This window comes from Balaenoptera borealis (genome assembly GCF_965194805.1).
Source record: "Balaenoptera borealis genome assembly, chromosome: 5".
In the NCBI taxonomy this organism is placed as follows: Eukaryota; Metazoa; Chordata; class Mammalia; order Artiodactyla; family Balaenopteridae; genus Balaenoptera; species Balaenoptera borealis.
Genome location: NC_138862.1, coordinates 12,868,621 through 12,883,236, shown reverse-complemented (window position 1 = coordinate 12,883,236; position 14,616 = coordinate 12,868,621). Strand labels below are relative to the sequence as shown.

The 14,616-nt window shown below is 46.8% G+C and overlaps 1 protein-coding gene across 2 annotated transcripts in view; it reads right to left on the bottom strand.

Annotated features, from left to right (window-relative positions):
* The window catches only part of URB1 (URB1 ribosome biogenesis homolog), a 62,471-nt gene extending 50,909 nt beyond the window's left edge, over positions 1-11,562 (bottom strand). Inside the window, exons 1-7 of one of the 2 annotated variants that reach the window (XM_082395021.1) lie at positions 11,320-11,562; positions 8,863-9,002; positions 7,989-8,140; positions 6,943-7,075; positions 5,023-5,119; positions 2,907-2,992; positions 1,230-1,355 (exon numbers count right to left, since the gene is read on the bottom strand). In XM_082395021.1, coding sequence (XP_082251147.1) covers positions 1,230-1,355; positions 2,907-2,992; positions 5,023-5,119; positions 6,943-7,075; positions 7,989-8,140; positions 8,863-9,002; positions 11,320-11,461 — 876 coding nt within the window. In that variant the 5' untranslated portion in view covers positions 11,462-11,562. The remainder of the gene's footprint in view (positions 1-1,229; positions 1,356-2,906; positions 2,993-5,022; positions 5,120-6,942; positions 7,076-7,988; positions 8,141-8,862; positions 9,003-11,319) is intronic. The other variant, XM_082395020.1, reaches the window with a different exon arrangement.
* Positions 11,563-14,616: the final 3,054 nt, after the last annotated feature.

Here is a 14,616-nt window from a genome sequence, read left to right as displayed (position 1 = left end):
ACAAGCCATGCGGCATGGCCAAAAAAAAAAAAAAAAAACTCTTAAGAGGGGCAAGTTTAAACCTGTATTTTTAAACAAGCTTATGAATGACTTAATTTCTCTTGCTCTTTTGAATAAAATTCCACTTTGGGGAGTGTTTTTATTAAGCCCCTGAGGCTTCCTGGTTATAGAACATACAAAACGTATCCAAAACAAGAGGACATAGGCAAGTCGTGGAGATAAAAGGAAGTAAAGTAGTGGGCTCTTGAGAGGTAAGTTATCATAGAGTTAACAGGAAGTCTGAGCCTTCATGACTCTGGCCAAGTCCATGTTCAGAAACACCCTGAGAGGGGGCTTCCCTGGTGGCGCAGTGGTTGAGAATCTGCCTGCCAATGCAGGGGACACGGGTTCGAGCCCTGGTCTGGGAAGATCCCACATGCCGCGGAGCGACTAGGCCTGTGAGCCACAATTACTGAGCCTGCACGTCTGGAGCCTGTGCTCCACAACAAGAGAGGCCGCGACAGTGAGAGGCCCGCGCACCGCGATGAAGAGTGGCCCCCGCTTGCCGCAACTAGAGAAAGCCCTCGCAGAGAAACGAAGACCCAACACAGCAATCAATCAATCAATCAATCAATCAATCAATCAATAAATAAATAAGAAACACCTTGAGGAAAATCAAAATGAGGAGAATTAAAAAGTACACTGGCTTTGGGTCCATGTGAAAGCAACTGTTCTAATTTAGCACTTGTTGCAAAGTAAACTCTGCATGTCAGGAGGTGAGGAAATTGACGCTCCCTAGGTACTTAGGATCCTGAAGTAGAAGCAACAGGCCTTGAAACTCCAACTGCTGGAAAAGTGTGAAAAGAATGGATGGGAGAGGAGAGGTAAGTGAGGCGGGAGAGGTAAGTGAGGCGGGAGAGGTAGCAGGGATCAACCCTGTAAGTCTACTGTGCAAGCTGCAGGGAAAACTCAGATGCCACACAGCTAAAGGGAATGACAGTTTTCTCATTTAAAAAAAAAGTTTAATATCATGATACCTCAGAGGTTAGAAAAAAATCTTATTGTAAAAAAAAAAATTTTTTTTAAATCATATTGCATCTAAGTTGGGAATTAACATAACCACAAGCCAAAAGAAACATCAAATGGGGGGACTTTTTTGAAGGCAGGCATATGTGTAGATTCTTCAGTCTCCCGGCTCTGGGTATCACACACTAACAGCGAGGCCAAGAGAAAGCCAAAAACGACTGTACCTCGACATTCTCCAGGCTCACGTCGACAATCCCCTTCCAGCTGTACAGAGACGCTATGTGGTTCAGCACTTGCCCAGTAAAGAAACGCACCTTCTGGGTTTTTGTGATATTTTTATTGTGAACTACCTAAAAACAATAAAACAAATGAATTTCAAGGAAGTTGATTTTTTAAAATCGTGTTTATTGGCTTTCGTCATTATAAAAATAATGTAGGCCTGCGGCAAAATATTTAGCCAAAAAAGAAAAAAAGTAAAGAGAAAAAATTCACCAATATTGCCACCACCCTAGGATACTCACAGCTCACATTTTGGTATGTTTCCTTTCAGCCTCCCTGCCCCCATCAACCACACAAAATATACATGTGTATGTATTAGGTTTTTGTTGGGGTTTTTTTTTGGCTTCTTTGAGAATATATTTAATTATTGTTTTGTGCCTGCTTTTACTTAATGCAGCATGAGCTGTCTCCACATCATTAAAAATTCCTTTAGAACATCATTTTGGAGGGCTGAACATCATTCTATCCTATGAGCGACTATAACTTATGTAACCATTTCCCAGGTGTGTGTAATTAGGTTGCTTCCAAACTCTGGCTATCATTAGCAGCATCCTTGTACAAAGCCTGCCCTGCGTCCCTGACTCTGGACTTGGAATTGTGGCATCAGTTCTCAGCTCCACACAAACCTACCCTTCCCTAGCTCCTATCTCTGAGGGTTTATGTATTTCAAATACGTTCCCCGGGTGATTGTGTGGCAATCCCATCCCTCACTCCAGGTGTACAAACGTTTTTAAAACCTCTGACACATACTGCTAGACTTGCTGTCTTCCAGAGGGGTTGCAACACTTCCTCCAGGAAAGTACCTGACTCAAAGCATCTTTGCTGGCACTGAATCTCATTGTTTTGAAAAGTCAATGCCAATTTGGTAGGTGAAAAGACCTGTACCTCATCACTTGCACTGCTTTGAATCAGGGTTTCTCAGCCTCGGCACTACTGACATTTTGGGCCGAATAACTGTTGTGAGGGGCTGTCCTGTGCACTGTAGGATGCTGAGCAGCATTCCTGGTCTGTACTCACCAGACGTCAGCTGCATTTCTCCAGTTATGGCAACCAAACACTGCCAAATGGCCCGTGGAGGGCAGAACTGCGCCGGTCGAGAAGCACTAAATACTACGCTAATCAGCCATTTTTACGTGGGCTGCCAGTTCACGGCCTTTTGACAACTATTTATGTTGGGAGGCTCATGGAGTTTTTCTAACTGATCATTTAAGGGGCTTCTGTATCAAAGACAATTATCCTTTCAGCGAGTTTTAAAATTTCTGTCAGATGCATGTAAAAGGCAAAACATGCAAGATGACACAAAATAACATTTTGCCAGGTGTGTAAATGAAAAAGAGTGGTATTTACAGCTCAGTTACCCCGGTGGCCTCCTGTGAAGTAGCGGGGAGCAGGGAGCAGCTTTTCTCCTGCTGTGACGAAACAGCAGCCTCACCTGAACTGAAGTGGTGGCTTCAGTGCCTGTCACCTTCAGGACTGGCTCAGCACCGCCAAGCTTCTGCTTAAGAAACAGTTTCCCATTCAACCTATACAACAACCCATATAACCTACGATGTCATAGCTCTAAAGTCCTGTAAAACACTGGAGCAAACAAATGACAGGAACATTGATCACCAGATACGTACCTTTGTTTTCAGTGTGGATAACAAAATATTGATGGTAGAGATCCTATCTTCCTTCATGCCTGAGCTAAAAATGCAAGGAATAAATTCTGAAAGTAAAAGTTTCAAAGCATTAGACTCAAAAATACTTTGAATGAGAACCGATGAGAGAACATTACTTCTTAAAATGTTCGTTTGCTGTACCATTCTTAAAATGGTACAGCAAACAATGCCATTTACTTGCCTTTTTTTGTTGTTTTTTAAGTCTTATCTTTTTTAATTATACAAGTTCACATTAGGAAAAACTATTTTTGTGACATAGGAAATAAATATCTAAAGGCAAAACAGTGACTGAACCATTAAAGTTCAATAGTTCCTTTAGTTCTGTTTTACTTTGCTTTTCTCATTAACTTCAGTAAAGTTAATTTAATACTGACGGTTTGAAAGAGAATGTATGGTACGATTACAGTTTTCCAAAGTTTCTCTCTTCACTTAGACTTGCTCAGAGATGTATTTAAAGTGATGGTCGTCACTTTATTGATTGGTGGTAGAACTTGGACCAATTTATTTATTTGCTTTCTCTTCATACTTTTGGGATCACCAAGGACTCAGCCTCCACAGCTTGAAGCTGTATCATTACTAACATACTGGTGACACTGGTAAAAAGCAGCAAAGCAATTACAATTTCTCTTCCTCCATACATGCTTAATGGGCACACATAATTTCTACAAAAGCAAATTCATTATTCTTAAAAAAAAAAAAAATCAGAAAATACCAGACAGAAATTTAAAATCAACCATAACTCCACTACCCAAAAGTTAACACTGTTAATGTCTGGGTTACCAGGTTAACTGTTAACCTTCTGATATATCCATATTCTGTTAAATTTAACTTTTAGTAAAATGGGATCATACTTCACCAGTTTTATAACTGAGTTTACACCCAATCCTATATACTTAAAAAATTTGACATCTATATACATATTTCTACATCATTGTTAATAGCTGCATTCCTCCTTACGACCAGCCCTCAATTTGCTCAATCCCATGCTGGTGGGTAGTTAGGAGGAGTCCAATTTTCAGCTAATAGGAAAAAACGTCCCCTAACAAAACCTCTGCTCACATCCTTAATTATTCCCTTAGTATAAATGACGCGATGTGGAATGTCTGGACCAGCCCAACCGCCCTGCAGAAACTTTAACAGAAGTGCATCCCCGCCCCTTCAGCAGCATGGATGGATAACCCCAAATCAGTGTCCTTTATTTAATAAATGGCCAGACGCCGAGAAGACCCAGAAGGATTCTGAAGAAACGCCCAGCCCCGGTTGCAGAGGGCGTCCCGCACGGGCCCGGCAACGAGCAGGACGTGCCCACTGCACCACGCGAAGGAAGCATCGCCTCCAAGGGGCTGCTACACAGACCAGGCTGACAACACACAGGGACAGTACCCGCACCTGCTCGTAAATGGTCTCTGCAGCTCGTTCTGGAGGGGGCTCTGGGCTCCCACGCTGGGGGAGGTGGGGGAAAGGCTGGCGGCCCCGTGCTGTCCCTCCCCCGACAAGTCCCTGGGCCCCAGCTGGGACACCAGCTCCTCACCCCAGACGGGGCTTGATCCTGGGGGATCTTACTGGACAACTGCCCTCTCCGCACTGCCATTCACAGTCTTGATAAAACACAAGTAGCCCTAATAGATTAAACTATGCCAAGCCTTGCTCTAGAGACACTGGCACCCGAAGGTGGTACTGCTGGAATTCTCTGAAGCTCTACTACTAATATTCTGGTAACACTAGGCATTTTTCTAAAACACAATTACTAAGAAAAGCAAGGTAGCCACAGCTATGAATCCATGTGCTTTCTCGAGCCATAAAGCCTCCTTTGTCTGCATGAGTCTCTGAAGTTTGCACTTCTCCTTTGTTAGGCCCGCTCAGCATCCAGCTAGCGAAACAGGGATACCTCTGTCCGCACTGACCAGCGGTATCAAAACCGCACTGACCAAAGTCTCGCGCCACACACACCCTTTACCCTAGGGTACACGGCAGCTGCAAAGGCTGCAGACTTTTACTAACCTGCAAAATGCTCTGTGGTAGGTTTTTCAAAACAGTCACAAGCAGGCTTTGCCCCGAGACAAAGAGACACACCTACCTTTCAACTCCAGCACTTGTGCGACTGTGCTGTCATCGCCTGCGATCAAGAAGGAAAGAGCGAACTGAATGTAGGCCAGCCGGACGTCATGCACTCCCTGGGGGCAAAGGAGACCCGCATGTCACGTGCGTATCCACACACGCACCCCCGGGGAAGCAGGAACACGCAGCAGGCACGCCCCGCCTGTCCCAGTATCACAGAGGCCTCCCAGGCTTGTGCCATTAGCAGGTCTAAGTCTAAAAGCACTGGTCATCTCTTCATGTAAATGAAGGGTTTTTTTCTTTGCTCTTTCCCCTCAATCTTCTACTCTATTTCTCCTTCTCTTTCAAACTCTCTCTAAACACAAAAGTATAGGTCTCCCCTTCCCCGACTGGAATATATACACATTTTTAGTTCACGGACCACTTTCTCATACTAGAAAAATTTTTTAATGTCTAGAAACCATTTCCTACAATATACAGAGTATTTAAGATACTTGATATAGATGATTAAAGAAAGTAAAAATACTTTCATTTCAACAACAACTGCCGTTTTACAGATCAAGAGAGATGTAAAATAACTTGCGAGGCCCTGAGATGAAGCAGCACATGTGCCGGCCTGCAGCCGGATCCAGGCCGGGAAGCCCAGCTTGGGTTTTCCCACATTGTGTCCTGGCGACTGGCCTGTCCACTGACGTGTACTTTACTTAGATGGCTGGGCTGGCTGAGGTCAAGACACGGGGTGGGAAAGGGAAGGGATTCTGACAGGTAATTACTGCCAGGCTGATTGCCAGGGAAGACCAAAGAGCCATGATATGTGCCCTAGTGTGCAAACAGCACACACATTCCTTTTATTAGATACGCACTTAGACGCCAGGAGCCATCACTCACTAAATGGAACTTCTGACACGTTAATCATAGTATCCATGAAACACTAAGACCTGGAATTTTTTCCTCAGAGAAAACCTTATTCATAACTGAGGAAAACCCTCAACACTGTTGTGACCGTGATTAACCTTCATCTATTACCTGGCAACGCAGAAACTCTTAAGCCCCGGGAAGCGCTGGAGAACAAGGTGACGCCTGGCTGCAGAAGTCACTTACTCTAGCGTGGCTCCTCCACCTGGGCAGACAGGGCTGGGCCTCTGCGGCCTGGTCCCGGCGCCCAGGACGGGGGCGCGGAGCACGGAGCCCGGGCGGCTGTGGCACTGGCACCGGGGCACCGGCTGGGAGAGTGGACGCACGAACGGGAAGAGGCGCTTCGGCAGCCTGCAGCTGGCACACGTGTCGGGAGGGTGCCCTTGCTCCAGCCTACAAGTCCTGAAACTCGTACTCTTTCCTCAAGAACCTTTCCAAACCCAAGTGAAACTTCTGGAGCCACCAGGAAACTTTTTTTTTTAACAGCTCTCCTGAAAACCAAGCATTTACATGTCCATTCTCTTTGGCACAAGCCAGCCCCTACTCATTGTAAGCCTTATAATTGGGAGGCGCAAGAAGCATGGTAAAAAGCCATAAATGTCCTCTTTGAGGAGGTCACTGGCTTGGCCTCCCAAGGCTCTCCTACAAAGTGGACGGACCCCGCACAGGAGGACCAGGCCACCAGCAGGGCCTCGCCACGAGGCACACGGAGACCGTTTCCAGTGCTCTGTGAAGACGCTCGCAAGCTACATCACCCTCACAGGCCAGGAAGGCACTGCGATGCAGAGCCCCCAGGGAGGCTGGCCTCAGACGTCCCTGGCACTCGGGCCCCGCAGGCGACCGGACCCTCACCGCCAGCCGGGAGTGAGGTCTCCCTTCCTCACAGGCTCCAGTGGCCACCGAGGCACACGTCTCTCCACACAGGGGCCTCCCGCCCCATCTACGCGAGGACCGAGGCCAGACAGAGGAGGACACGTCAAACACTTTGCCCCCTCAAAGGGAAAGGACGCTCGGCGCGCCTCACCTTTGAATCCCTCTTGGTCACCAGCGTGTACAAGGTCTTTTTATTCAAATCGAAATGGCTGCAGACGTCCCTGGCAGCCTCGGGACCCTGGGTCACCATGGCGGCCATCAGGTTCAGGCAGGCTCGAGCCATCCTGTTCAGAGACAAGAAGGAAACCAGGTGTGTCAGGACAGCAGAAACACAAAGCCACCCCCCGAGAAGCAGCTGCACACTCGGCTGTGTGGTCTGCTACCCCCAAACCAGAAAACGGAAGGAAGGAGACATGCAGACACGCTCTTTCTTTAAAAAAAAACCCTCAGGAAATCTTCAAAGAAAGCTAAAAATCTGAGTTTGAGTAGGATCCAAGAACACAAAAGGCAAGGTCAGAAGAAGATGGCCGTGTCTGTGGCCAGTAAATGGTCATGTATCTGGGCCCACACCACCCCTGCCTTTGCAGGGCACGAGGAACACTTCTGCACGGTGGGCGTCTCCAAATGCGAGCTCCTGGCTGCCTTCCCATCCTGCAGTTACCCAAAATTCACGGTTACTGAGCACCTACTACATACTAGGCACCGTTTAGGTGCTGGGAGGATGGCGTTTTACAGGACGGTCAAGGCCTCCACCTGCAGGTACCCTGAATTCTAGGGGAGGGAGACAGCGAGTCAAGACGTCGATACGGATATTATGTCACACGTATAGCTGTGGATGCGGCGGCCAGAGAGGGCCTCCCTGAGATGACACCTCTGCAAAGCCCTGAAGGCGGAGAGGGAGGGTGCCCGTGAGGACCTCGGGGAAGAGCTGTCGGGACAAAAGGACAGGCAGCTTGAAGGAGGTCTGAAGCGTTCCCAAGACAGCAGGGAGAGCAGCAGGGCGGGAGGAGAGGGACACCTGGTGGCAGAGGATTCGGTGAGGGGCCGGTCAACAGGAGGGGCAGAGCCACAGTCTTGACGGCCTCGGAAACTGCTCCGCTCTGTTTGTGAGTGGAGGAAAGGTCAAGTGCACTTGTGGAGCGCTGAAGGCAGACCAAGCCCAAGGCTAGTCCTGCCACGGAAAGGCGGGCAACTTACCTGTAACCCGAAGCATACAGGGACTCACAGATGAGCTTCATGTGGTTATTCATTAGCTTTTTCACGATGTTGGTTCCCACCACACGAAAATGGGAAAGGTCACTGGCTGTCCGCAATAATATGGCCTCGAAAACTTGAAATATTAAAAGCATCTGCAAAGACAGAACTGAAATGCTTACTAACCATCTCCTTTCTTTTCCTCTTCTACATGTTCTCCTCTAGTCTTAGCCACAGCCACCTGCAGGTTTAAAACCTTCAACTTGCAGGATGACGCCTACCCAGATCCCAAGCCAAACACAGGGATCTGCCAGGCCCCAGGCTCTGGAATTAGTCTTGTCCCAATAGTCTAGCTAAATAGACATAAGCTTGCTTACAATTAAACCAAATGATATTAAAAGAGAAATTTCTGCTATCGATTCAGCCTCACTGCTTTGGCGATATTCAGGTCTACAGCCTTACGGCAATAACCCTGAGATTTCAACAGGTTCATAAATATCCTAAATTTTGAACCTCTTTGGAACCAGAAAACAACAGTCAACTCAATATATGTCTGTACCTGTGACACACAGTCTTTACCTATTTCCCTTTTGTTAAAGCAAACCATGGTGAGACTAAGTGGATTTAGATTAAGAATCTATGATCTTTCCTTCTGGTATTATTCACCAATAACAAGTTACTATTTTCCACTAAAATGCTTTCAAAGGTTATAATGCAAAAATGAACGTATCCCTACAGCACAGGCACAGAGCATCATTTTCTGTAGAAAGCTGGTAATGTCTTGGAAATTTATATCACATTTCTCTTCATCAAGCTTAACACAACAGTAGCATTAACTTTTTCTTCTCTCCATCAGGCCAGGTAAGAAATAGCATACTTCACTTTCAGGGTGCTTCTCCCCACTCAGGAGCTGGAAAATCTCTGCACACTCAACAGAAATCTTTATGTACCCCTCCACGACATCATACACATCTTCTCGTGGCAGCTTCTTGGCCGCAGAAACAAAGGCTTCCAAGGCTGAAATGAGAGTTACGATCAAATGTGAACGAGGACAGTCTAGAAACAATCTCAGCCGCTACTGCAACAGAGGGAGATTTCAGCAGGAACATCCAGGTGACTGGAAGTGCCACTTACTGAGATGGAGAACAGAGTAGCAGGGAGGAGATGGGGAGACCAAGAGTTAGGACACGGTCTTTCCTCCATCACCACTAAGTCATAGGCAACATCTTTCAAGGGCACTGGTTTAGAGCAGAACGCTTCCTGATGCAGGTATCCTCCCCGATGTTGATACTCACCCACTCCTGAGCACCCTCTGGGTCTTTATCAATCTAACCCTGCTCTCCCCTCCTACCCACCCCTCCCCCACCACCATGAAGGGACTATAATGGATAAAGAAAATGTGGTCTATCTATACCTATATACAGAAATGTATACAACAGAATATTATGCAGCCTCTAAAAAAGAAGGAAACTCTGCCTTTTGAGACAACATGTATGGACCTTGAGGGCATTAAGTGAAATAAGTCAGACAGGGAAAGACGAATACTGTTATGTTCTCACTTATATGTGGAATCTAAAAAAGCCAAACTCATAGAAACAGAGAGTAGAATGGAGGTTGCCAGGGACCGGCGGATGGGTAAAATGAGGAGATGTTGGTCAAAGGGTATAAACTTATAGCAATAAGATGCATAAGTTCCAAGGAATCTAATGTACAGCATTGTGACTATAGTTAACAATACTGTATCATATACTTCAAAGTTATTAAGAGAGCAGATCTTAAATGCTGTCACCCCAAAAACGTGGTAATTATATGAGGGGATGGAAGTGTTGACTAACCTTATTTCGGTAATGATTTCACGCTATACATGTATATCAAATCACCGCATTGTACACCTGAAACTTACATATGCTATATGTTAATAATATCTCAATAAAGCTGGAAAAACAAAACACAACAGAAAAAAAACCTTCCCTAACACCTGGATGAAAACAAAACCCCCTAACATTGATCAGATCCACCTCTCTGATGGTCCAGTGAGGTGATCCTACCACAGAAAGTTACAAGAACATATCAAAAGGGAGGGAGAACCCGAGACCAGATTCAAACACAAATCCAACAGAGCCTCACACAAGGGATTCACACTTTCACCCACTGCCTTCAGCCCTGCCACACCTCCCAACTCCTTCATCTGCACCCAGCGCCTGTCAACCCTGGTTTCCTTCTGAAATCAGTTCAAATGCAGCACCCAAAAGTACAGAGCTCTGGGCAAAACCACGAACGTGTCTAAGGTTACAATCCTTCAAATAATTAAACATGCTCTTTCTTCCACCAGAAAGTTTCCTATCCCTGTCCTTTAGAGGACTTGTGCTGGAACAGTCTGTACGTGATTTTACGGATTGATATCTGCCTTCCCACTTGATTATTCATAAGCTTCACGATGGCAGGGCCCACGTGATTCTTACTCACCATTTTACCTCTACCCTAGCAAATAACAAGCCCTTGTAAATAATGAACAAATGAATGTATGAAATGTATAATTCTGAGCTACAGTAGGTATCATCTTCCTAGCACTGGCTAGAAGTCGCAGGTACCAAACGTTTAAAAACAAAATCTGTGGACGACAAACTGGAAACTGAGGATATTCTGGCCATTAACTTAATAATTTTTCAGTTGACAGAAACACTGTCACTGTTTCATTTTGACACACTGCCAGTGTTTCCACATACTAGCATATTCAATTGTGTTTTGTCCTTGTAACCTAAATACTTTCTAATGGATTACAAGGAGTTGTGACGGGTGGTCACACTTTTCAAAAAGTTAAATTATAGAATCTGCTTCATATCAGTCACTAGTCTAATCCGGGTCAACTGACAAGTCCTGTGGTGGCTTCATGTGATAGCTTATTACCTGTTATCCGGTCAGTGTGAGCGTTGGAGAATCAGAGCTACGGAAAACAGAGTTGAAAGCCACGGTAGTAGCAAACCTGCTCACTGAACAGCCCCGAGCTGACTCACAGGCAGGACTCGACAAATAATTTGTGGCGTGAACGAGTGTACAGTTATTCACTTTCCTAGCGGTTGCAGTAAAGAATTTTAGAGCTTGCTGAGGGATGCTGCCCAGGAAAGGGAAGCATACAGTCGCAGGGAACTGTCACAATCAAGCAAGTCGGGGCCCTGGACTCGAAAGCACCCGGGTCTCGGTTTCCCGACTGCAAATCGGGAGACCGGGCTCTGCAGAAAGGAGCGGCTGTGTCTGCATACGGAGGCCCCACCCAGACCGAAGCCGGGAGACAGCCTCGCACGCTCGCACTCTCTCCCCCGAGCCCCACACTCACCCGGCCCAGCGCCCTGCGGGTCCCTCAGCTGAGCCTTGAAGCGCACGCCCGTGAGCTCTTCGGTGCGGGCCCGCTTGGCTGCGCCCGCTGGGGGAGCCGAGCCGTCCGGGCCGCCCGGGGCCTTCCTCTTGGGGGCCCCCATGGCCGGGAGGGCGGGGGCGCGCCGGGATCCACACAGCCGGGGGCCTGACAACAGGACACGCGCGGACAACCGACGCGTGTCTCAGGCCCACACGTGGGCTGAAAGGGGCGGGGCTGGCGGAAGAGGCAGGACCTCCGGAGGGAGGTCGGCGGAAGGGGCGGGACCTGTGAGAAGGGCGGTCCGACGGGAAGCAGGTAGTGAAGGTGCGGGAACCCGGCGTCCTGGGTTCCCTTTTGGTGCTAATGGTCCAGCTGGCTTGCTGGCGGCCCGGGGCAAGCCGACACTCCACGACAGCCCCGCTCGGCCGCGGCGGGGAGAGGCCCATCGGCGGCCTTCTCGAGCGTTCTTGGAAGGAAGAACCCCCAGGTCCTTCGCTCCCGGAGGGCCCGAGCCTAGACGCGTGGTAGCAGCACAGTCAGATCAGTTCTTGACCTGAGGGCGCTCTGATGAAGCCTCTTGAACTTGATTGACATGCAGCGGGATTCGATGCTTTGCCTATTCGAGGCCCTGCGGGTTGGCCGGGAGGGTGGATGCCCCTGGCTAAATGCCAGGCGGGCTTCTGCGGGGAGGTCCTTGGTCAGACACCCGGTCCGAAGTCGTGTGGATTCCCCTAACCCTGACCCCTAGCGTATCTCACATCTCGGACCAAGACCAGCTTGTTTGGTGGGATGTCGCCCCAGACTGACCTCCACTTCCCCCAAACTAATGGGAGGACGGGCAACCTTCCGGCCGTGCAGGGTGGGAGGAAAGGATCAAATGAAGTAACGTCTGTGAAAACCCTTCGTGGACAGCACATCGGCCTCCACATCTAAGCCACCGTCATTAAAATGGAGACAGCAAAGGCAGCTGTCCTGAGCGGAGAAAATGATGCAATGCATGAAAAACTGCTCTGACGGGAAAAAAGTACTGTGTGTTTTTGTAAGATGTTACTAATTGACTTGAGAGTCACATTAAATGTTCTGAAATAAAATGGAGGCATAAATAAATAAGTAAAAACAGTCTAGTGCATTTTTTAATACAACTTCATCAATACTTGGTTATGTGTTCAAATAAATCATGAACCATTAGATGAGTAATTTGGTGATTGCAGGAATTGTCTGTCAGCTTGTCCTTTAGTTTCAGGAAGTACCCTCCTGTGTTCTGTAAGCAGATCTGTAGTGAGCATCTGAGACCATGGATTTTTTGTGGCCTGTTGGAGTTTCAGAGTCTCTTATAGAAAAAGTCTATGGGGTTGACCCTGAGTCCCTCACCTGACAGGACTGTTGTGCCTGTGGAAATGTCTACCTTGTAGGCAGGTCAGAGGGAGTGGCCTGAAAAGATCTGAGCTCTTGGAGCGGTACTAAGAGAAAGGGATATGCCCAAAATGGCTGTAAAGGGCAATACTCTTGTTAGCAAAGACAGACTTAATTCTGACTAATTGTCCACACGGGTTCTCTTCTGTGGTTAATTGCCAACCACCAGGTTTGTTTTCAACCAGGGTGGACCTGACCAAAGAGACAGCAGGGAGAGGTAGGAAACAGTCAAAAATTATTCAGTTTCTGCCTGTGTGGCCTTGGGCAAACAAAGACAGAGAGAGTGGGAGAACTTGGCAGTACTACCCAGCTGATAAGTGGTGGACCACTCACCCCGTGTGTCCTAACCCCAATTTAAAAACAAAGAAACAGGGGACTTCCACGGTGGCGAAGTGGTTAAGAATCCGCCTGCCAATGCAGGGTACACGGGTTTGAGCCCAGGAAGATCCCACATGCCGTGGAGCAACTAAGCCTGTGCACCGCAACTACTGAACCCATGCACCTAGAGCCCGTGCTCTGCAACAAGAGAAGCCACCACGATGAGAAGCCTGTGCACCACAATGAAGAGTAGCCCCCACTCGCTGCAACTAGAGAAAGCCCACGTGCAGCAACGAAGACCCAACGCAGTCAAAAAAATAAAATAAGTGTCTATATAAATGAATACAGAGACCTGGGTCTTGAGCTTGGTTAATGTCAATCTATCCTAAAAGGCAAGTTGACTAAGTATGCTGTCAAAAAGCCTCAGGATGCAGGTTTTCAAATCTACAAGCTTATGAACTGGCCCCTGGACTGTGGTGAATTAGCCAAGGGAAGAGTCCAGCCTCTAATAGCCAACCAGTTCATCTCCACTGGCCATATTTCTCATTCACATCTCGCACATGTTAAGTGAGTGTGTTTATTTATTCCCATTTCAATCTTACAAGGTTAAGTTCAAGTTCTGGAAATGGGTAAAAGGAGAAGCTCAATCAAAGACCATACCAAGTTCATATTAAAGCATGTTTATCATGGACTCTCAGGATGTGAGAATGATATATTGCTGTACACAAGCTGACAGTTTACCCTGCATTATTTCATCTGGTTAAATGCTTGTTAATGCAATCACATTATAGAGAGGAGAGGTATGGAATTCCTTTCTCTATTCTGATACAAGTTTTAGTCTCTTTAGTGATGAATGTTTTAGTATGACACTTACCCGAGTTCAAAACTGTTCCATTATCTGCTTCTTTAGCAGTGGGAAGAATGAAACATTCTTTCAAAAACAGTCACTATGAACTCCAGTGAAAGACAGTGTCCATAGGCTAGAAGGGATAAGTAAACCTACAGCAATATTTACTGTGTGCATTGCATTATACAACCAGCCATAATAGATTCCAAAAAGTATTACATGGTAGACTTACCCTCAAGAGATTTACAGTATCACTGGGATGATAAGTATCATTGTGATAACCTGATAAGTTCAATCACAATAAAGAATTTAACCAAGAACCCAAGATGATATGAGATGCTACAAGGCCATGTAATAATTATCAAATGAATTATTTGAGCAATAAATACATCACATTAGTATGATTCAGGCTAGGTTGTTGTGAGTTTCTTACCAAAATGATAGTAAATCAAAGAAAACGGAAGCATCATATTTGTCTTTTTTTTCTCCTCTGAGACAAAATTGAAGAAGAGCAGAAAATGTTCCCCTCTTGTCCAATATGGAACTAGCCAAAGTGTGAGGCCAGTCGATAAAAATCATAACATAGATGATGCTTGTCTTCTTAAATTTCCCCAAGTCCACTCTCTGCTCACCTCCCCACACATCCACACACAGCACCTTCTCGCTGCCCCCATCTTCCCAAAGCCCCAGTTGTTGCA